This window comes from Grampus griseus (assembly GCF_964374135.1).
Source record: "Grampus griseus genome assembly, chromosome: 5".
Classification (NCBI taxonomy): Eukaryota; Metazoa; Chordata; class Mammalia; order Artiodactyla; family Delphinidae; genus Grampus; species Grampus griseus.
In genome coordinates, this window is record NC_138998.1 from 37,679,770 (window position 1) to 37,704,513 (window position 24,744).

At 36.8% G+C, this 24,744-nt stretch overlaps 1 protein-coding gene across 3 annotated transcripts in view; it reads left to right on the forward strand.

The window, feature by feature from the left end:
* RSRC1 (arginine and serine rich coiled-coil 1) overlaps nucleotides 1-24,744 on the forward strand; it is a 445,934-nt gene that overhangs the window by 508 nt on the left and 420,682 nt on the right. For all 3 annotated transcript variants that reach the window (XM_082655219.1, XM_082655217.1, XM_082655218.1), the window contains exons 2-3: nucleotides 7,876-8,071; nucleotides 8,374-8,499. In XM_082655219.1, the coding sequence (XP_082511345.1) occupies nucleotides 7,878-8,071; nucleotides 8,374-8,499 (320 nt within the window). In that variant the 5' untranslated portion in view covers nucleotides 7,876-7,877. The remainder of the gene's footprint in view (nucleotides 1-7,875; nucleotides 8,072-8,373; nucleotides 8,500-24,744) is intronic.

The window sequence follows — 24,744 nt, forward strand, 5'->3', positions numbered from 1 at the left end:
CACCTCTCGCACCCCTACCCACACCGCCAGTCCCTGATCCTTGATAGCTGCTTTTGGGTTTCTGGGTTCGTCTTGTAAGGGGTGACCGGTGCTTCGTCACTAGCTATAGGTAGGGTGGAGCGTGAGGCAGGCTGCAACCTGGCGTACTCTGTCCCACCCACTCCGTTGTCTCTACTTTAAATCCGCCTCCCCTTCCAACTCCGCCCTCCCTCCCCCGCCCCTCCCCCACCGCCACTTCCTCCTCCCCGTCCCTCACACTCGCGCGCTGAGAGGGGAGAGAGTGCTGGGTGAAATACACTTTCCCTCCTTAACAAATAAATATACTCGCCTTAAACGCTCATCTGTTTTCTTGACTTAAGGGCTTGTGGCCTTGTGGTCATAGCCCAAGAGCATATGGCTACCCTTAAACTGTTTCCTTTGGTGAGAGGTTATAATGCACTGTTATACATGTTGCCTGCTCTTGATTTTAGGTCATCCTTAATTTCTCTTTTAGAGGTTGTATATTTTTAAATGCACAGTGGAGGCCAATTTCTTTTTCTTTTTTGCATTTTCAGAATTAGCAGTAACTTATTTGTATTTCAACTAACTAGGTACTAGGTAGTTAAATAAATTAAAATGTCTCGTGGTCACAAAAAAGTATTCAAGTTGTCATCTTTGGACTTAACCATAAAAGCTCTAAGTGAAGGAGTTACACAGAGTTTTCAGGTTTAAGGATTGGAGCAGATATGACAGGTGCAACCCTGTGAGGAAACTGGGTATCCTTTGAGAGCCCCGTTAGCCCTAGGGTCTATAAATATTCACTTTATTTGCAGACACAGGAGATTTCCTGCTAAGTGATAGCACTTTATTACTGTATGTTCTTCAATAAGAGGGCTAAAAATGTTTGAAACTGAAAAAGATAAAGGCAGCTGGCACCTGTTAATTGGCCTTACCAACTTGACTAGTCTCAGCAGAGTTGTGTTATGAGTTGGAATACTTGTGTAATAAGATTGTTGTATTAGATGTATAGGTATATTTTCTGCCTTCATTTTCACACCAGTGGGAGGAAATTCGTATGACTGATAATGTTTTTTAAAAAAAGACGCTAGTCTGCATATTTTTAGTTGTGCTGGGAGGAGTGTTTTGATAATTCTGTATCTCTTGAGTTTTGCTTTATTTTGCTCATTAAGCTAGAATTTTACCTTAGTTCTTTTATTGCCTTGGGTGGTTCTCTGCTTGTTTGTGGATTTCTTCCTATGCTAAACGGTGTTAACCCCGTTTTTACTTTTCTCTACCTCTTTGAGGTGGAATTCCCATTGAAATGATTGTTCCTCCCCCCTCCCCTTTGGTCATGTGTCCAAGATCAAAAAGATTATAGTTTGATATACTGTGAATGAGTAGTGGTGAAATAATTATAAACTGTCATGTCCTTTAGGAATCTTTGTTCTCTCTTAACTGCCTGCTTTCTGAAAAAGATAACTGCTTATTCTACCTTTATTGATTACCAGACAAAGGAACTACTTGTGTATGCTTTTAAGCTGTCTTTTGAGTGAACACATTTTGGCTCTACATCTTCAATCGGTCACCTAAACTTTACAGTAAGATGTTTTTGTAAATTGATGTCCTACTGTAGTCATTATGTCATGGCTTCAGTTCTATAGTGGGAGTAGTTGGATATGGTTTGAAACCATGAGACTACAACCAGGAAGTAATAGAGGCTAGAGTGAGAACAGAAAACTGAGAGCCTTAGGAGATGTGTCCTTGTGTTGCCTTTTCTGCTTACAGATAGATTGAAAAATTGTTAAGTTCTGGGATTCCTAAAAATCTGTGCTCAATTCATCATTTCTCTTATCGGAAAGAGCTATTAATGGGTCTTTCCATGTGTTATACCTTACCAATGGAGTTAAATATAAACAGTTCTTCCTTACTAGGAGTGTGTGATATAGATTGACCACCATGACTTGAATGAGCAAATATATTCAATTATATGCTAGAGACATTATGGAAATCCAGAGGTAAGTATGAATCTAGGGAATTCAGTACTGTCATGGATAGAGAAGACAGTTTGTGGATCTACCTCTGATTTGTTCTTAGTGTTCACTTTCTTTTCTGAATAAATATTTGAAGTTAACTATAATAAAGAAATGCAGTGGCTTTTTGCTTTCTCTTATTGAGATTAATTATACTTCAGCATGATTTTTTGAAATGTAAATGTGTTACTTGAAAAAATATTTATAGATTTATGACAGTGATTTTTTAACTTTTTTCACCCGGTTGCTTTAAGGAAGGATTTTATATCTTCCATTAACTTTTATGAGTTAATGTAACCATTCTTCTAATATGTATGAATTATGTTATTTGAAATTAAAACATAGAAAAAATTTACACCCATCTCTCAATCTCTTTTTTGGTCACCAACAAGGTACATAATTAGATGTATGTCGTTTTCTTTTTTTCCTACTTCTTTATGCCTTCTATAGGGACTCAATAAGCTGGACAAAAATGGAGAATGGAAATGACTGTGGGTACCTTAGAGTAGTGGGTCTCACAGTTTTTAGTTTTAGGATCACTTTAGATTCTTAAAAGTTATTGAGAACCCTATGAACTTAAAAAAAAAATTATTTATTTGTTTATTTACTTTGGCTGCACCAGGTCTTAGTTGTGGCATGCGGGATCTTTAGTTGCGGCATGCATGCGAGCGAGATCTAGTTTCCTGAACAGGGATCCAACCTGGGGCCCCTGCATTGGGAGTGGGGAGTCTTATCCACTGGACCACCAGGGAAGTCCTGAGGACCCTACAAACTTTTATCTACATGGGCTATATCTAGAAATATTGCCTTACTAGTAATTAAGCCAGAAAAATTCGAAATATTTATTAATCCACTTAAAAATAACAATAATAAATCCATTACTTGGTAACATAACATATTTGATATGAAAAATAGCTATATTTTCCAAAACAAAACAAACTTAGTGAGAAAAGTGGCATTTTTCATTTTTGCAAATCTCTACTATCTGGCTTAATAGAAGACAGTTGGATTCTTATATCTGCTTCTGCATTCAGTCTATTGTGATGAGTTTTTTGAATGAAGTATATGAAGAAAATCTGGATTCACACAGATATGGTGTTGGAAAAAGTAGTATTTTAATAGCCTTTTCAGATAATTACTTCTTTAATACTACTCCAGAACTTGACAAGTAGTTTCTTAAAGGTTGGTTGCAATGTGTTATTTGAAACTATATCAATGACTTTTTCATGCTTACATTAAAATCTGTTGGTCTGGGCTTCCCTGGTGGCACAGTGGTTGAGAGTCCACCTGCCGATGCTGGGGACACGGGTTCATGCCCCGGTCCCGGAAGATCCCACATGCCGCGGAGCGGCTGGGCCTGTGAGCCATGACCGCTGAGCCTGCACGTCCGGAGCCTGTGCTCCGCAAAGGGAGAGGCCACAACAGTGAGAGGCCCACGTACCGCAAAAAAAAAAAAAAAAAAAAAAAAAAAAAAAAAAATTCTATTGATCTTTCTGGCACTGTGAATGGATTTTTTACTCATATATGATTCTGTGACATCATGCATTGGTCTGTTGGAAAATACTGGTTCACTGAGTTATGCATCTCTTCCAGATATTGACACCCTTCATTATATAATATTTAAAAAATTCCCATATGTTAATATCACCATTGATATCATCAGAGGAATCTTTAAGTGCTGAGAAGCTGTCAATCTCATGGTGACAAATACATGTTATCCAACATTTTGATTTTTGCTTGAGAGCTCAAATTTTATCATTGGCAGCAAATTGACACTCCTTGAAGTGAAAGACTCCCTTAATTCATTTTTGAGAAAATGTCTGTCAAATACCCAAGTCTGAATAATCATAGTCAGTTCTTTAAAATAAATAGTGTTTCAGGATAAAAGCAGCTAGTTCAACTTGTAATTCAGCTGCACAAATACTTTTCTCAAGGTAACCATCGTTCTTCAGTATGCAGCAGCAGTTATGTGTATTTCCTAATTCATCACACAGAATATTAAGATGTGTTCTCAAGGGTTGAAATTTAATAAAATTAATGACTTTTACTGCTTTATCAAGGACATTCCTAAGTGCAACTGCCTTTTTTTTTTTTTTAATAAACTGTGTGTTGCAGTGAAGAATTCAATGACTGCTAGTACCATTTGGCCCCATTGCCTTGATTCCCATTAAAGCACCAGCAGTTTTGCCTACCATTGCTTCTACGTTATCAGTGCAAAAGTCAATACAGTGAAAAAGGTAAATCATGTTTTAGTATTATAATAAAAATAGTTTCGACTTGTTGGATCCTCTGAGGTCTTAGGGACCCCCGGGGTCTAGAGAACCACTTTGAGAACTGCTGTTAAACTAGAATGTAAGCTCCTTGAGGGCAAGGATTTTTCTCTCTTGTTCATTTATGTATCCCTTGTACCTGGGCCTGCTGTCATCCTGGAACTTTTTAACCTATCTCAAGTGTTAGACCACTTGTTTTCTGAATCTGGGTCATCTTTGTTCACTCTCTCCTTTTGGTAGAGCACATCCTTCAGTACCTTCCTAAAAAAGGGTGAGTGTGAGGTGTAATTTTGAGCCTTTGCATATCAGAAAATGTCTTTATTTTGATCTCATATTAGATCTATGATTGGGCTGAATATAGATTGTAGTTTGAAAATAATTTTCACTTAGAACTTTGAAGGCAAGTCACCATGGTTTGCTGTGTTGCTGCTGAGAAGCCCTGTGCCTTTTATTGTGATTCCCCATTTTTTTATCTTTAGAAGTTTAGGATCTTCTTTGTATTCCTCATTTCTAAAGTTTTATGAGGTATGTCTGGTATAAGTCTTTAAATTCATTGTCCCAGGGATTTAGGGCAATTCATATCTTTCAATTCTGGAAATTTTTAAAATTATTCTTTGGATGTTTTTCTTTATCTCTTTTCTATGCTTTGTTTCTTTCTGGAATGCGTATCAATTGGATATTGGACTTCCTGGATTGATCCTCTTTTACCTTCTGTTTTTTATCTTTTTATTTTTTTACTTTTCATGAGTGCTTTGATAGTATCTTCTAAGCCTATTGAATTTCTTAGAAATTATCATTTGTTTAAATTTTAAGCTTTCTCTCCTGTTTATGGATGTTCCTCCTATTCTTGTTTGCTGGATCATCTTCTCATATATTTCTGAGGATATTAACTGATTTTTAAAAAAATTTCTGGCATGTTCCTGGTTTACTATGAGTTGCTTTTTTTTTTTTTTTCTGTTTGGCTTCTGTCTCTCATGATGAAGTCTTTCATCACATGATTGATTTTCCTTTGTTGTATAATTACTAAAAAGTTAACAAAAAAGTTTGTAGAAAGAAAGTTTACTGTGGGGAATTCCCTGGTGGTCCAGTGGTTAGGACTTCTTGCTCTCACTGCCAGGTGCCTGGGTTCAATCCCTAGTTGGGGAACTAAGATCCCACAAGCTGCATGGCGCGGCCAAAAAAAAGAAAAAGTTTACTGTGTTCAAGGTTTGGGCTTGGTTATAATACTTGCATAATACTTATGTATCTTCTTCCAGGTACTGTTTAGTTTTTGGAGAAAAGAATCCTCTATCTGAATTCTTGGATCCAAGCACACACAGGGCTACAGTATTTACTGTTAGATTGTAGACTTTCACTTAATCCCTTTAACTTTTAGTTGAGCATCTCTCTGCCCTTTTTTACTGTGCCCCTGGACCTGGTGCTTCACTGTTTCATCATTTTTCCAAAATAAACCACCTCTTCTGCTGGGATTGGGGAATAGTAGTCACTTATGTGGGTTGGATGGCAGAGGGGACCTGGGAGATTACTTTTTTTACAGGCTTTCAACCAATTCCCTTGTTTTTTAGTTCTGTGCCTCATTGTGCCTGCTGTGGTATCTGGTGTCTCGAATTCCTGATCCTTTCTGATTTTTGCTATGTGAATTGGCTTTTCTCCTGTTGGAATTCTCTGCAGTTGCTTGATGTTCAGCTTTCTTAGCTCTAAATCCTGCATCTGTTTTTCATTTGCTAAAAATTTGTTGACATGTCTTGTCTACTGTTCGTGTTGTTTTCTCCTCTGGTCTCTTTATCCTTGTGCATTTATGCTTTTTTATCTTTTACTCTAATTTTAGTATTTGTTAAACCAGATAATAAATAAAAACTCATCTTAATTTATATGGTTATTTGTGGGTAAAGAAAATTCTTAACTGTTTAAAGGTGAAACCAAGAAAGGAAGAAAGACAGGAAATGAGAACAGTTAGATGATCACTATTACTCAATTATGTACAAATTTCTTAATGAAAATACAGACACACAGAGATATGTGGTTACATATGATATATAATAGATATATGGATATAAATATGTAAATGGATATTATATACACACATTTAAATATATATATGTATATATGTACATATATACTATATGTATATGTAGGATTTCCTAATCATAGTATTTTGAAAGCTGGAAAGGATCATGGTGATCTTATATGCAGTACAGTTTTGTTTTCAATGAGGAAACTGGCTTAGATATGCTAGTGAGTTACTGAATATTTCAAAACCAAGTTTTCCCATTGTTTTGTTGAACTGTGAAATGTTAGAAATGTGAACAACTTTGAGGTTCAGAACTATATTTAAAGTCTAATTCTGGCTCCAGGTAAATAGCTTTAAGTCTTGAATTGAGTTATAATAGTGATTTTTCAACTTGTATTGCATTAGAGTCAGGGAAGGGATGGCTCACCTGGTTCTGAAAGCAAAGTTGTAATTTAATGTATTGCTTTCTTTAGAGTAATGATATTTAACTTAATTTAAGTAAATATTAAAGGAAAGTGTGAGATTTTTGTTTATCTGATCCATGAACTATTTATCCTATTATATAAGATGAATCTTGCTTTTATGTGACATTGAAAGGTAGCTAATACTTATTTTAGTAAAAAAATAAAATTGCGTATGAGAATCTAACTTAAAAGTAAGACAAGTAAGCTTCTTATAAGCTAAGTTACTGCCTAAATATAAAAACCTTATATTCTATTTGTGTAATTTTTTTCTTTTGTATACTAAATATACAAATATACCATAGCCATATAGAATATAATTAAAAAAGAGAAAATTTACCCAGTTTCCTCACTTAAATGTTATCAGTTGTCTTCATTTTTGCTCTTACTTATTTATACATAGTTTCTTAGTCTCTGTACATGCAGTTTTAAATAATGCTATAATGAATATCTTCATGAATATATCTTTTAAGAAAAACTTTCCAGATATATTCCTAGAAATAGGATTGCTTTGTCAGAAAAGTAGCAACATTTTTATGACTCTTTATTTAAATTGCTTAATTGCTTTCTGGAAGGATTATATCATCACTTTATATAGATATTAGTAGTGTAAAGAGTTGACTTCATTTTTGGTACTTTAGTTAACAATACTTCATCAACTTTGGTACATTATTTAACATTTCCTCCCTCAAATTTCACAAGTGACGTGGTGAGGGTGTATTGATTCAGTTTTTTTTTTTTTAATTATTTATTTATTTATTTATTTATGGCTGTGTTGGGTCTTCGTTTCTATGCGAGGGCTTTCTCTAATTGAGGCAAGAGGGGGCCACCCTTCATCGCGGTGCGTGGGCCTCTCACTGTTGTGGCCTCTCCCGTTGCGGAGCACAGGCTCCGGACGTGCAGACTTAGCGGCCATGGCTCACGGGCCCAGCCACTCCGCGGCATGTGGGATCTTCCTGGACTGGGGCACGAACCCGTGTCCCCTGTATCGGCAGGCGGACTCTCAACCACTGCGCCACTAGGGATGCCCTTAAATTTTTACATAGTTAAAAAAATTACTGTATTGAATTTCATCCATTGTGCCATTATGTTAGAAATAATTTTCTTTGAATTTAAACCTGTAGAAATGGGACGCCGGTCATCTGATACTGAAGAAGAAAGCAGAAGCAAGAGAAAAAAGAAACACCGTAGACGGTCTTCTTCAAGTAGTTCTTCAGATAGTAGAACATATAGCCGAAAGAAAGGTGGAAGGAAATCAAGGTCAAAGTCAAGATCTTGGTCCAGAGATCTTCAGCCTCGCTCACATTCTTATGATAGAAGGTGATTTTCATAATTTTACTTATGTAGTAGTGAGAGTAACATTCTTTAGAGTTCGTATGTTTCTGTGCTTTTAATTTTTCTGGGTAAAACACTTTTCTTTTTGTAGTTATATATTTATGAGTCTCAATCCCCAAAGGGTTTTGTTTTGTTTTGTTTTGTTTTCCCCCAGGCCCAGCGCATGAGTCTTCATCCTTTGTGTATTCTTTGTAGGCGGGAAGATACAAACTGGTATAGTTCTCATACCATATTAGTATCTGATAATATTTGGGAGGCAAGTAATATTTGATTATATTTTATTTCAGACGCAGACATCGATCGAGCAGTAGCTCTTCTTATGGCTCTAGAAGAAAACGAAGTCGAAGTCGTTCAAGGGGTCGAGGGAAATCCTATAGAGTTCAGAGGTCTAGGTCAAAAAGCAGAACAAGAAGGTATGCCATATCAGATATTTATTGCTTTGTAACACACTATCCCCAAATTTAGTGACTTAAAGCAATAATCATTTTTTTTTTTCATAATTTACAGTTTTGACTGAGCTTAGCTAGCAGTTCTTCTGCTAGTCTCATCTGGGGTCGCTTATGTGGTTCTAGTTATCTGATAGCTTGACTGAAACTGGATGGTCCAATGTGGTGTCATACAGTATCTGGCATTTGGTGCTGGCTATTGGCTGTTGGCTGGGGGGTTCCTTAGTTTCCCTGTCGCTTCTCATCCTCCAGTAGGAATGGCTGGGCTTTTTCACATGATAGAGGAAGTATTTCAAGAAGAACAGAAGTTGCAAAATCTCTTAAGGTCTAGCCTCAGAAATAACCCAGTGTGTTATGGAGTGAATGTTTGTGTCCCCCCTAAATTCATATGTTGAAGTCCCAAGCCCCAGTGAAATTGTATTTGGAGATAATGTCTTTATGGAGCTAATTAAAGTTAAATAAGGTCAAAAGGGTGAGGTCCTAATCCAATAAGGCTAGTGGCCTTATAAGAAGAGAGAGAGAGATCTTTCTCTCTCTTTGAGCACGCACTCAGAGGAAAGGCCATGTGAGGACACAGTGAAAAAGTTGCCATCTATAAACCAGGAAGAGAGCTCTTATCAGGAACCAGTCAGCTGGCATATTGATCTTTGACTTTACAACCTCTGTGAGAAATATGTTTCTGTTGTTTAAGCTGCCCAGTCTATGGTATTTTGTTATAGGAGCCTGAGCAGACGTGATGTCACTCCACCTGCATTTTCTGGCTGTGCTCAAGGGCAAATAATACAGAGCATAGCCTATCTGGAGAGAGTTGTACGTTTTGGATAATGCTAGAAAATATGGTTGAATCGGATGGGGACCATGGTATGGAGGGACTTGATAGAAGCAGGTATTCAGAAATTATTGAAGGCTTTTGAGAAGAAGAGTGCTAGGATAAAAACAGCATTTTAGGAAGATCAGTTTCTTTTCTCTGTTTAGTTTTTCATTCTATTAGGGTCTAGTTGTGGGGGTATATTAGCAGCCTGATTTTATTATCTGGGCATAAAATTCTATAAATCTCTCTGAATCTGAAGTTGGATAATAGCAGTAAGTCCAAATGTTTAACTTTTCTGGCCTTGTATTATTTGGCCTCAGCCTCCTCTCCTTTGTACACACACAACATACACACAAGCCATTCTGTGTTACATGCCTTTTGTTCTCCATCTATGTCTCTGAGTTGCTAGCTTTGTTTCTTTGAGCGTGCTCTTTCTTCCAGTTTCTTATATTATGTCTACTTTGAGAAGTTTTCCTACCCTTTAGTGTTCAGTTCTATTTAATCTCTAATTTTCTTCTTCCTTAAATCCTGTTTTGATTTTTACCTTTCCACTCCCAAGTCAAATTTAATCCATCCTTTCTCTGACCCACCATCACATTTGATTCCTGATTTGTAACAGTTACATTCTGAATATTATGTTTTTGTTATTCTCATATACTGTAAACTCTTGCAGGGCAATCTCTTGGTACCTAACATAATGCCTTGCTTGTAGAAGCTGATTACCAGAAAACAACTTCAGTTGAAAATTTCCTGTCAGTGAGAATAGAAATAATAATCCATGCTTTTGTATGGTCTTTTACATTTTGTAGAGTATTTTCATACACACTTTATCAGTCAATGACATTTTGATTAGGAAAATACAAGTCACTCAATTCCAAGCATCAGGATTTTAAGATGGGGAATTAAAGGCTTATGTAACCTTTGGAGGGGCTCAGGGAATTAGGGAAGCTGTTACTGATTATTTTAGCCTAAGCGTGGAAGCTGCTTCTTTGCTTAGAAGTCACTGTAAATCTTACGAACTCTGGGTTTGTAGCACCAAAGTGTGTGGTTCTCAAGAAACTACTTACCAGGAAGCTGCTTCTCTACCCAAGTATCTACCTATTATTTCCTCCAGAGGGGAATCTGGAGATGGTAATTTCTTCTCTTTTGCAGTGCAAGGAAGACTTTAAAAGGAATTGCAGTGGACATCTAATCAGCAACAAATTATCCAGCACATATGCATTTTACTAAATGTTTTGAGTTTTGTAACTGTCAGGCTCTCATGCAGGGTAATACCTTCATTTTGTATATGAGAAAGGAAGTTCAGAGGTTTATTCAAAACAGCAATTTCTCAGCCTCTTGCATTGACACTTCTGCATTTAACTGCAATAACTAAATAATCTGGAGACACTGCAAAGTCCTAAATTTTGAGAAAATACTTTATCCATGTTTTATACACAACATTATTTTCGTAATGTATTTTAGGAATTTATTCTTCAAGATGTTTAAACCAAATGAGTTTCTAGGTTAATCTTGGTTTAAGAAGAAAATTGAACAACTCATTCTTTGAACAGTTTAGTTAATTAAGACTCTAATTTAAATAAAGAAGCTGTAAGTACATTAGTTCCTTAATATGTGCAGGGGATTGATTCCAGGACCTGCTGCAGGTATCAAAATCTGAGGATTCTCAGGTCCCATGGTTAGCCTTCCGTATCCACGGTTCCGCATCTACATATCCAACCAACTGTGGATCGTGTAGTATTGTAGTGTTTTCTTTAAAGTTTTTATTTATTTATTTATTTTTGACTGTGTTGGGTCTTTGTTATTGTGCGTGGTCTTTCTCTAGTTGCGGAGAGCGGAGGCTACTCTTCATGTGGTTTGTGGGTTTCTTTTTGCTGTGGCTTCTCTTGTTGCAGAGCATGGGCTCTAGGTGCATGGGCTTCAGTAATTGTGGCTCGCATGCTCAGTAGTTGTCGCTTGCACGCTCTAGAGCACAGGCTCAATAGTTGTGGTGCATGGGCTTATTTGCTCCATGGCATGTGGAGTCTTCCCGGACCAGTGCTCGAACCAATGTCCCCTGCATTGGCAGGCGGATTCTTAACACTGCACCACCAGGGACGTCCCTATTTTTTAGTTTTTATTTTACATTGGAGTATACTTTTATTTATTTTATTTTTTTGTTTTTTAATTTTATTTTTGGCTGCATTGGGTCTTCATTGTTGAGAGCATAGTTGTGGCGAGCAGGGGATACTCTTCGTTGCTGTGCGTGGGCTTCTCATTGTGGTGGCTTTTGTTGCAGAGCACGGGCTCCAGGTGTGCGGGCTTCAGTAGTTGTGTCACGTGGGCTCAGTAGTTGTGGCTCACGGGCTGTAGAGTGCAGGCTCAGTAGTTTTAGCGCACGGGCTTAGTTGCTCCGTGGCATGTGGGATATTCCCGGACCAGGGTTCGAACCCGTGTCCCCTGCATTGGCAGGTGGATTCTTTTCTTTAAAATTCTATTTATTTATTTATGGCTGTGTTGGGTCTTCGTTTCTGTGCGAGGGCTTTCTCTAGTTGTGGCAAGCGGGGGCCACTCTTCATCGCGGTGCGTGGGCTTCTCACAATCGCAGCCTCTCTTGTTGTGGAGCACAGGCTCCAGACGCGCAGGCTCAGTAATTGTGGCTCATGGACGTAGTTGCTCCGCGGCATGTGGGATCTTCCCAAACCAGGGCTTGAACCCGTGTCATCTGCATTGGCAGGCAGATTCTCAACTACTGTGCCACCAGGGAAGCCCAGCAGGTGGATTCTTAACCACTGCTCCACGAGGGAAGCCCTTGGAGTATAGTTGATGGACAACGTTGTGTTAGTTTCAGGTGTACAGCAAAGTGATTCAGTTATACGTATACATGTATCTATTCTTTCTCAAATTCTTTTCCCATTTAGGTTGTTATATAATATCGAGCAGAGTTTCCTGTGCTGTACAGTAGGTCCTTGTTGGTTATCCATTTTAAATATAGCAGTGTGTACATGTCAATCCCAAACTTCCTAACTATCCCTTCCCCCCACCTTTTCCCTGGTAACCATAAGTTCAGTACTGCAGTATTTATTGAAAAAAAAATCCACGTATAAATGGACCCTCACAGTTCAAACCCATGTTGTTCAAGGGTTAACTGTAGCGAGTTTTTCAAAGAAAAAGTACTATGTCATTCTAAATTTACAGGTACATTGTTAATGATCTCTGTGCTTTGTAATAGAAAAGAGTGATTTCAGTCATGCAAAGTCAAATACTTTCACAAAACTTTGTTGTTACATGTCTAAAAAACAAGATGAAGCATGTTTTGAGGGATGGCAGAAGGAGGGAAATCAAATGTGTGAAGTTGCTGCAAGTTCTGTGGATAAGTTATAGAGTAATTTGATGATTATGCTTTTTAGTATAGTTTCTATATTCTTCTTGAAGTACTCAAGTTGTGACATGTATCCTGTCACTTCCTTTTACAACAGTAAGAAACCTACTATTATTCACAGTACATTTACTTATTTCCTCAATTCTAGGATACACAGAAAGTAGTTACAAAATTGCTGATATGTACCACTTTGAAAAACAAACTTATAGAGTCAGATATTTTTTATGGTTCTTTTATCTTTACTCTGGGGTATTTGGTTCCCCTCTCCACTTTATTATGGTTAGTTCTTTTGAAGGTTAGTTTCATTTGTTTCTGTTTCTATTTCATTTTAAGTTTTTTTATCCCCTAAGTTTTTAAATTGTATTTACTTTTTGGTCCCCCTGCCTTTATTTTAGTATGTGAAACATTAACATGGTTCCAAAAGACAGCACTGTAAAAGGTGTGCATGGAGAAGTATCATGTCCCTTTATACCTTCTATCCTGTTCCTAACCACATCCTAGAACTAATCCTATTAGTTTGTGTTTTAGCTTTCCTCCGTTTCTTTTTAAACAAAGTAGTGGTTATATCTATGGCATACTATAGATACTCTTTGCACTTTGCCTTTTCTATTTACTAATATATCTTGGAAATCACTATCAATTAATAATACTCTTACTCATTTTTTATAGCTGCTTATTGTACTTCGTTGTGTGAATGTATCATGATTTGTTTAGCCAGTTTCCTAGGTATGGATCTTAAAGACAGTGCCAAAATTTTACAGTTACTAAAAAGCTGTCATGAATACCTGGTGCTTGATTATTTTTGTATTGTTGGAGGTGTATCTTCAGGGGAAATTCCTAGAAGTGGGATTGCTGAATCAAAAGGTAACTATGTTTGTAATTTTGTTGGAAATTGCTGAATTCCTCTCAGTAATGTAAGAGAGTTCTGTTTCCTCATAGCCTTACTGATGGAATGTCATTTTTATTTTTTATTTGATTTTATTTTTAATTGAAATTTATTTATTTTTTACTAATTATGATTAGTTTTATTTTAACTGAAGTATAATTGACTTACAATATTATATTAGTTTCAAGTGTAAAACATAGTGATATTTTTATATGTTATATCATTTTATACAAAATGATCACCACAGTAAGTCTAGGTCTGTCACCGTACAAAGTTATCACAATATTACTGATTATATTTCTTAACGCTGTACTGTTATAGTCCCTTGACTTATTTTTTTTTTATTTTTATTTTTTGCGGTACGTGGGCCTCTCACTGTTGTGGCCTCTCTCGTTGCGGAGCACAGGCTCCGGACGCGCAGGCTCAGCGGCCATGGCGCACGGGCCTAGCCACTCCGTGGCATGTGGGATATTCCCGGGCTGGGGCACGAACCCATGTCCCCTGCATCGGCAGGTAGACTCTCAACCACTGCGCCACCAGAGAAGCCCCCGTTGACTTACTTTGTAACTGGAAGTTTGTTCCTCTTAATCTCCCTCACCTATTTCACTCATCCCCCACAACCCCCTGCCCCTAGCAACCATCAGAGGGTTGATTGTATGTGAATCTGTTTCTGTTTTGTTATGTCTGTTCATTTGTTTTGTTTTTTAGATTTCACATATAAGTGAAATCGTATGGAATTTCTCTTTTTCGGTCTGACTTATTTCACTTAGCATAATACCCTTTAGGTCCAGGTTGTCACAAATGGCAAGATTTCATTCTTTTTTATGGCTGAGGAACAGTCCATATGTATGACATCTTTATTCATTCATTTATCCATGGACACTTAGGTTGCTTCCATGTTGGCTATTGTAAATAACGCTGCAGTGAACAAAGGGGTGCATATATCTTTTCAAATTAGTGTTTTTGTTTTCTTGGAAAAATACCCCAAAGTGGAATGCTGGATTGTATGGTAGTTCTATTTTTAATTTTTTTGAGGAACCTCCATACCGTTTCCCACAGTGCCTGTATCAATTTACATTCCCACCAACAGTGCACAGAGGTTCCCTTTTCTCTACATCTTTGCCAACACTTGTTATTTGTTGTCTTTTTGATAATAGCCATTCTGACAGGTGTGAGGTGATATCTCATTGTTGTTCTAATTTGCATTTTCCTCATGATTAGTGATGTTGAACATCTTGTCATGTGTCTGTTGGTCATCTGTATGTTTTCTTTGGAAAAATGTCTGTTCAGGTCCTCAGCTCATTTTATAATCGGTTGTTTGTTTTTTTGATGTTGAGTTCATTGTATATTTTGGATATTAACCCATTATCAGATATATCATTTGCAAATATCTTCTGCCATTCAGTAGGTTGGCTTTTGGTTTTTTCGATAGTTTCCTTCACTGTGCAAAAGCTTTTTGGTTTGATATAGTCCCATTTGTTTATTTTTGCTTTTGTTTCCCTCGCTTAAGGAGACGTGTCCAAAAAATATTGCTAAGACCAATGCCAAAGAGCATACTGCCGTTTTCTTCTAAAAGTTTTATGGTTTCAAATCTTAAATTTAAGTCTTTAATCTATTTTGAGTGTATGTTTGTGTATGGTGTGAAAAAGTAGTCCAGTTTGATTCTTTTGCATGTAATTGTCCAGTTTTCCTAGCACCATTTATTGAAGAGGTTGTCTTTTCCCTATTGTATGTTCTTACCTTCTTTGTTGTAGATTAATTACCCATGTTAAGTTTGGATTCATTTCTGGGCTGTGTATTCTGTTCCATTGAGCTATGTGTCTGTTTTTGTGCTAGTACCATACTATTTTGGTTACTTTTGCTTTGTAGTACAGTTTGAAAGCAGGGAGCGTAATACCTTCATCTTTGTTCTTCTTTCTCAAAATTATTTTGGCTCTTTGGGGTCTTTTGTGTTTCCATACAAATTTTAGAATTATTTGTTCTAGTTGTGTGAAAAATGTCATGTGTATTTTGATAGGGATTGCATTGTATGTCTTCTTTTGAAAACTCTTTGTCCAGATCTCTGTCCCTTTTTTAATTGGATTGTTTGTTTTTTGCTATTGAGTTATATGAATTTTTTTTCTTCCCCCCCTTTTTTTTAAAATTGAAGTATAGTTGATTTACAATGCTGTGCCAATCTCTGCTGTACAGCAGAGTGACTCAGTTATACACATACAGACATGCTTTTTTTTATATTCTTTTCCATTATGGTTTATCACAGGATATTGAGTATAGTTTCCTGTGCCATACATTAGGACCTTGTTGTTTATCCATTCTAAATGTAATAGTTTGCATCTACCAACCCCAAACTCCCAATCCATTCCTCTCCCTCCCCCCCTCCCCTTTGGCAATCACAAGTCTGTTCTCTATGAGTCTGCTTCTGTTTTGCAGATAGGTTCATTTGTGCCATATTCTAGATTCCACATATACATGATATCATACAGTATTTGTCTTTCTCTTTCTGACTTACTTTACTTAGTATGATAATCTTTAGTTGCATCCATGTTGCTGCAAATGGCATTATTTCATTCTTTTTTATGGCTGAGTAGTATTCCATTGTATATATGTACCACATCTTCTTTATCCATTCATCTGTCGATGGACATTTAGGTAGTTTACATGTCTTGGCTGTTGTGAACAGTGCTGCTATGAACATAGGTGCGCATGTGTCTTTTTGAATTGTAGTTTTGTGTGGGTATGTTTCTAGGAGTCGGATTGCTGACTCATATGGTAATTCTATTTTTAGTTTTCTGAGGAACCTGCACACTGTTTTCCATAGTGGCTTCCATAGTGGTTTACATTTCCACCAACAGTGTAGGAGGGTTAGCTTTTCTCCACATCCTCTTCAATATTTGTTATTTGTAGACTTTTTAATGATGGCCATTCTGACTGGTGTGAGGTGGTACCTCACTGTAGTTTTGATTTGCATTTCTCTAATAATGAGTGATGTTGAGCATCTTTTCATGTGCCTACTGGCCATCTGTATGTCTTCTTTGGAGAAATGTCTATTAAGAGCTTCTGCACATTTTTTGATTGGGTTGTTTGTTTTGTTGTTGTATGAGCTGTTTGTATACTTTGGAGATTAAGCTCTTGTCTGTCGCATCATTTGCAGATATTTTCTCCCATTCAGTAGGCTGTCTTTTCTTTTCTTTTTTTCTTTAATGGTCTCCTTTGCTGTGCCAAAACTTGTAAGTTTGATTAGGTTCCATTTGTTTATTTCTATTACCTTAGGAGACTGCCCTAAGAAAACATGGGTATGATTTATGTCTGAGAACGTTTTGCCTGTGCTCTTTTCTAGGAGTTTTATGGTATCATGTCTTGTGTTTAAGTCTTTAAGCCATTTTGAGTTTGTTTTTTTTTTGTGCATGGTGTAAGGGTGTGTTCTAACTTCATTGATTTACATGCAGCTGTCCAGCTTTCCCAGCACTACTTACTGAATAGACTGTCTTTTTCCCATTTTATATTCTTGCCTCCGTTGTTGAAGATTAATTGACTGTAGGTGTGTGGGTTTATTTCTGGGCTCTCTATTCTGTTCCATTGATCTGTATGCCTGTTTTTGTACCAATACCATGCTGCTTTGATTACTGTAGCTTTGTAATACTGTAAAAATATGGAACACTTCACGAATTTGCATGCCATCCTTGTGCAGAGGCCATGCTATTCCTCTCTGTATCATTCCAGTTTTAGTATATGTGCTGCCGAAGCAAGCACTGTATGAGTTTCTTATATACAGTTGACCCTTGAACGACACTGGTTTGAACTGCAACGGTCCACTTATACGTCAATTTTTTCCAATACATGTGTACTGCGGTACTACACTATTGAGTTCGGTTGAATCCATGGATGTGGATCTGGGGATGTGGAGGGTTGAAAGTTATATGAGGATTTTTGACTGTGGCGGGGAGGGAGGAGTTGATACCCCAACCCCTGAGTTCTTCAAGAGTCATCTGAATTTTGGATATTAACTTGTTATTAGATATGTAATTTACACATATCTTCTCCCATTCAGTACATTGCCTTTTCATTTTATTGATAGTTTCCTTTGCTGTGCAGAAACCTTTTCGTTTAATGTAGCCGTATTTGTTGATTTTTGCTTTTGTTGTCTATTTCCAAAAATCATTACCAAGACTTATGTCAAGGATATTTTCCCTTATGTTTTATTCTAGGAGTTTTGTGGTTTCAGGTCTTATGTTTAAGTCTTAAATCCATTTTGAGTTCATTTTTGTGTATGGTGTAAGATAATGGCCCAGTTTCATTCTTTTACACATGACTATCCAGCTTTCTCAACACCATTTATTGAAGAGAGTATTTCCTCATTGTATAGTCTTGACTTCTTTGATGTAAATTAATTGATGATATGCACATGGGTTTATTTCTGAGCTCTCTAATCTGTTCCATTGATCTATGTGTCTGTTTTTATGCCGAAACCATATCGTTTTGAATGCTTTGTAATATAGACTGAAATCAGGAAGCATGATTCCTCCAGCTTTTTCTTTTTTCTCAAGATTGTTTTGGCTATTTGGTGTCTTTTGTGGTCCATACAAATTTTAGGATTGTTTGTTCTAATTCTGTGAAAATGCCATTGAAATTTTGATAGAGATTGCATTGAATATGTATATTATTTTTGGTAGTATGGATTATGTTAATTTTATACCCTGATGCCTTATTCAATTCTGTTATTGCTTGAGTTAGTTTTAGCATTGATTCTCTAGGGTTTATCAGATACACTATCATGTTGTCTGCAAATAGAAATAGTTTTACTTCTTTTCCAATTTTTATTCTTCTGTTTGCTTTCTCTCATCTAATTGCATTGGCTTTTACTTCCAATAAAATATTGAATGCCAGTGGAGGTGATATACATCCTTGTCTTTTTCCTAATTTTAGTGTAAAAGCTCCTAGTGTTTCCTTATGAAGAAATATACTGGCTCTGGGGCTAAAGTATATATATTTTGTCATGTTAAGAGAGGATCTATCACTTTGTTTTTGTTTTTTTCCAGGAATGGATATTGAATTTTGTTGAAAGCTTTTTCATCATCTGTGGATAGAATCAAGTTTTGTTTTGTTTTTTTCCCGTAGATCTATTAAGGAACTAATATTGCTTTTCTGGAATAAATCTCAATTGGTCTTGGTGTAGTATTTTCGTGATGTGGGATTCTGTTCACTAATTTTTTTTTTTTGTGGTACGCGGGCCTCTCACTGTTGTGGCCTCTCCCGCTGCGGAGCACAGGCTCACGACGCGCAGGCCCAGTGGCCGTGGCTCACGGGCCCAGCTGCTCCGCAGCACGTGGGATCCTCCCGGACCGGGGCATGAACCCGCATCCCCTGCATCGGCAGGCGGACTCGCAACCACTGTGCCACCAGGGAAGCCGTGTTCGCTAATTTTTAAGTTTAGTACTTTTATAGTCATACGTGATGTTGGTTTTTTTTTTACATCGTGTTTATCAGTTATTCTCTTATCATTATTCTTGCTTCATACAAAGATTTGGTAAGTTTTCCTTCATTTTTTAATGCTCTGGAACTATTTGTGGAGCATTGGGATTGGTATTCAGAGTTTTGGTAGATTTGTGAAACCATCTGGGTCTGGTGCTTTTCTTTGTTGAATGGTGTATTGATAACTTTGTTTCTTCAACAGAAATTGGTCAATTTAAACTTTATATTTCTCATAGGTTTAATTTTGGTAAACTATTTTTCTAGTATATTACCTATTTAATCTATATTTTGAAATTTATTTGCCTAGAAGTCTGCAAAGTAATTTCTTATGATTTAAACTTTTTTTCTTCTGTTTCAATGCTTATTTTCCCCTTGTCATTTATTATGTTGTTTATCTATGCTTTCTCCTTTGCTTTATTAAGTTGGATGGTTGATTATCTATTTTGTTAATTTAAAAGAAATCATTTTGACTTATTATTTAGATCTTTTTCTCCATTTTCTACCTTATTAATTTCAGCTTTTATCCTTCTTTTCTGCTTTGTGCTTTCTTTGGTTTACTTTGTTATTCTTTTTCAAGTCTTTTGAGCTGCTAATTTATTTATATTTCATTTCTATTGATAAGAGTGTTTAAGTGTATGGATGTTCTTTTAATCACTGCTTTAAATATATCCCGTAGTTTTTTTCAACATACTTTTATGAGAAATTTCAAGCATACAGCAAAATTGAGTTTTACAGTGAAGACCCATATATCCACCACCTAGATATTACCATTACCATTTTATTTACTTTGTCACATATCTATCCATTTATCTATTTCTCTCACTATCCATTAATTTATTCTAATTTTTTGATGCATTTCGTTTCAGGCATCAGTAGGCTTTCCCCTTAAATACTTCCGCATACTTATGAGTAAGTAGAGTTCAGTATTCCTTTATAAATTTTTCCTTTTTAAAAAATATTTATTTATTTATTTTTGGCTGTGTTGGGTCTTGTTGCCGCGTGCAGGCTTTTCTGTAGTTGCGGCGAGCAGGGCTGCTCGTGGTTGCAGTGCATGGACTTCTCATTGCGGTGGTTTCTTTTGTTGCAGAGCACAGGCTCTAGGTGCACAGGCTTCAGTAGTTGTGGCTTGCGGGCTCTAGAGCGCAGGCTCAGTAGTTGTGGTACACGGGCTTAGTTGCTCCACAGCGTGTGGGATCTTCCCACACCAGGGATCAAACTTGTGTCTCCTGCATTGGCAGGTGGATTCTTAACCACTGTGCCACCAGGGAAGTCCCTAAATTTTTCCTTTTGAAAACAAAACTTTGACATTTTTCGTTGAGGCAAAATTTATGTACACTGAAATGCACGAATTTTAAGCGTACACTTGCTGTGTTTTGATGCATGTATATACCTTCCAAAATATATTACCATTACGCCAGAAAGTTCCCTTATAATTTTTTTTTAAACATCTTTATCGGAGTATAATTGCTTTACAATGGTGTGTTAGTTTCTGCTTTACAACAAAATGAATCAGTTATATATATACATATGTTCCCATATCTCTTCCCTCCTGCGTCTCCCTCCCTCCCACCCTCCCTATCCCACCCCTCCAGGCGGTCACAAAGCACCGAGCTGATATCCCTGTGCTATGCTGCTGCTTCCCACTAGCTATCTACCTTACGTTTGGTAGTGTATATATGTCCATACCTCTCTCTCGCTTTGTTACAGCTTACCCTTCCCCCTCCCCATATCCTCAAGTCCATTCTCTAGTAGGTCTGTGTCTTTATTCCTGTCTTACCCCTAGGTTCTTCATGACATTTTTTTTTCTTAAATTCCATATATATGTGTTAGCATACGGTATTTGTCTCTCGCTTTCTGACTTACTTCACTCTGTATGACAGACTCTAGGTCTGTCCACCTCATTACAAATAGCTCAATTTCGTTTCTTTTTGTGGCTGAGTAATATTCCATTGTATATATGTGCCACATCTTCTTTATCCATTCATCCGATGATGGACACTTCGGTTGTTTCCATCTGCGGGGTAATGTAAATAGAGCTGCAATGAACATTTTGGTACATGACTCTTTTTGAATTATGGTTTTCTCAGGGTATATGCCCAGTAGTGGGATTGCTGGGTCATATGGTAGTTCTATTTGTAGTTTTTTAAGGAACCTCCATACTGTTCTCCACAGTGGCTGTATCAAATCACATTCCCACCAACAGTGCAAGAGGGTTCCCTTTTCTCCACACCCTCTCCAGCATTTATTGTTTGTAGATTTTTTGATGATGGCCATTCTGACTGGTGTGAGATGATATCTCATTGTAGTTTTGATTTGCATTTCTCTAATGATTAGTGATGTTGAGCATTCTTTCATGTGTTTGTTGGCAGTCTGTATATCTTCCTTGGAGAAATGCCTATTTAGGTCTTCTGCCCATTTTTGGATTGGGTTGTTTGTTTTTTTGGTATTAAGCTCCGTGAGCTGCTTATAAATTTTGGAGATTAATCCTTTGTCGGTTTCTTCATTTGCAAATATTTTCTCCCATTCTGAGCGTTGTCTTTTGGTCTTGTTTATGGTTTTCTTTGCTGTGCAAAAGCTTTAAAGTTTCATTAGGTCCCATTTGTTTATTTTTGCTTTTATTTCCATTTCTCTAGGAGGTGGGTCAAAGGATCTTGCTGTGATTTATGTCATAGAGTGTTCCACCTATGTTTTCCTCTAAGAGTTTGATAGTGTCTGGCCTTACATTTAGATCTTTAATCCATTTTGAGCTTATTTTTGTGTATGGTATTAGGAAGTGATCTAATTTCATACTTTTGCATGTACCTGTCCAGTTTTCCTAGCATCATTTATTGAAGAGGCTGTCCTTTCTCCACTGTACATTCCTGACTCCTTTATGAAAGATAAGGTGACCATATGTGCGTGGGTTTATCTCTGGGCTTTCTATCCTGTTCCATTGAGCTATCTTTTTGTTTTTGTGCCAGTACCATACTGTCTTGATTACTGTAGCTTTGTAGTATAGTCTGAAGTCAGGGAGCCAGATTCCTCCAGCTCCGTTTTTCGTTCTCAAGATTGCTTTGGCTATTCGGGGTCTTTTGTGTTTCCATACAAATTGTGAAACTTTTTGTTCTAGTTCTGTGAAAAATGCCAGTGGTAGTTTGATAGGCATTGCATTGAATCTGTAGATTGCTTTGGATCGTAGAGTCATTTTCACAATGTTGATTCTTCCAATCCAAGAACATGGTATATCTCTCCATCTATTTGTATCATCTTTAATTTCTTTCATCAGTGTCTTATAATTTTCTGCATACTGGTCTTTTGTCTCCTTAGGTAGGTTTATTCCTAGATACTTTATTCTTTTTGTTGCAATGGTAAATGGGAGTGTTTTCTTGATTTCACTTTCAGATTTTTCATCATTAGTGTAAAGGAATGCCAGAGATTTCTGTGCATTAATTTTGTATCCTGCTACTTTCCCAAATTCATTGATTAGCTCTAGTAGTTTTCTGGTAGCATCTTTAGGATTCTCTATGTATAGTATCATGTCATCTGCCATCAGTGACAGCTTTACTTCTTTTCCAATTTGGATTCCTTTTATTTCCTTTTCTTCTCTGATTGCTGTGGCTAAAACTTCCAAAACTATGTTGAATCAGAGTGGTGAGAGTGGGCAGCCTTGTCTTGTTCCTGATCTTAGTGGAAATGCTTTCAATTTTTCACCATTGAGGACGATGTTGGCTGTTGGTTTGTCATATATGGCCTTTATTATGTTGAGGAAAGTTTCCTCTATGCCTATTTACTGCAAGGTTTTTATCATAAATGGGTGTTGAATTTTGTCGAAAGCTTTCTCTGCATCTATTGAGATGATCATATGGTTTTTCTTCTTCAGTTTGTTAATATGGTGTATCACGTTGATTGATTTGCGTATATTGAAGAATCCTTGCATTGCTGGAATAAACCCCACTTGAACTTGGTGTATGATCCTTTTAATGTGCTGTTGGACTCTGTTTGCTAGTATTTTGTTGAGGATTTTTGCATCTATGTTCATCAGTGATATTGGCCTGTAGTTTTCTTTCTGTGTGACATCCTTGTCTGGTTTTGGTATCAGGGTGATGGTGGCCTCGTAGAATGAGTTTGGGAGTGTTCCTCCCTCTGCTATAGTTCGGAAGAGATTGAGAAGGATAGGTGTTAGCTCTTATCTAAATATTTGATAGAATTCGCCTGTGAAGCCATCTGGTCCTGGGCTTTTGTTTGTTGGAAGATTTTTAATCACAGTTTCAATTTCAGTGCTTGTGATTATTCTGTTCATATTTTCTATTTCTTCCTGATTCAGTCTTGGCAGGTTGTGCATTTCTAAGATTTGTCCATTTCTTCCAGGTTGTCCATTTTATTGGCATAGAGTTGCTTGTAGTGATCTCTCATGATCTTTTTTATTTCTGCAGTATCAGTTACTTCTCCTTTTTCATTTCTAATTCTATTGATTTGAGTCTTCTCCCTTTTTTTCTTGAGAAGTCTGGCTAATGGTTTATCAATTTTGTTTATCTTCTCAAAGAACGAGCTTTTAGTTTTATTGTTCTTTGCTATCGTTTCCTTCATTTCTTTTTCCTTCATTTCTGATCTTGTTTTTATGATTTCTTTCCTTCTGCTAAATTTGGGTTTTTTTTGTTCTTCTTATTCTAATTGCTTTAGGTGCAAGGTTAGGTTGTTTATTCGAGATGCTTCCTGTTTCCTAAGGTAGGTTTTTATTGCTATAAACTTCCCTGTTAGAACTGCTTTTGCTGCATCCCATAGATTTTGGGTCATTGTGTCTCCATTGTCATTTGTTTCTAGGTATTTTTTGATTTCCTCTTTGATTTCTTCAGTGATCACTTCGTTATTAAGTAGTGTATTGTTTAGTCACCATGTGTTTGTATTTTTTACAGATCTTTTCCTGTAATTGATATCTAGTCTCATAGCGTTGTGGTCGGAAAAGATACTTGATGCAATATCGATTTTCTTAAATTCGCCAAGGCTTGATTTGTGACCCAAGATATGATCTATCCTGGAGAATGTTCCATGAGCACTAGAGAAAAATGTGTATTCTGTTGTTTTTGGATGGAATGTCCTATAAATATCAATGAAGTCCATCTTGTTTAATGTATCATTTAAAGCTTGTGTTTCCTTATTTATTTTCATTTTGGATGATCTGTCCATGGGTGAAAGTGGGGTGTTAAAGTCCCCTACTATGAATGTGTTACTGTTGATTTCCCCTTTTATGGCTGTTAGTATTTGCCTTATGTATTGAGGTGCTCCTATGTTGGGTGCATAAATATTTACAATTGTTATATCTTCTTCTTGGATCGATCCCTTGATCATTATGTAGTGTCCTTCTTTGTGTGTTGTAATAGTCTTTATTTTAAAGTCTATTTTGTCTGATATGAGAGTTGCTACTCCAGCTTTCTTTTGGTTTCCATTTGTATGAAATACCTTTTTCCATCCCCTTACTTTCAGTCTGTATGTGTCTCTAGGTCTGAAGTGGGTCTCTTGTAGACAGCAAATATATGGGTCTTGTTTTTGTATCCATTCAGCCAATCTGTGTCTTTTGGTGGGAGCATTTAGTCCATTTACATTTAAGGTAATTATCGATATGTATGTTCCTATTGCATTTTGCTAATTGTTTTGGGTTTGTTATTGTAGGTCTTTTCCTTCTCTTGTGTTTCTTGCCTAGAGAAGTTC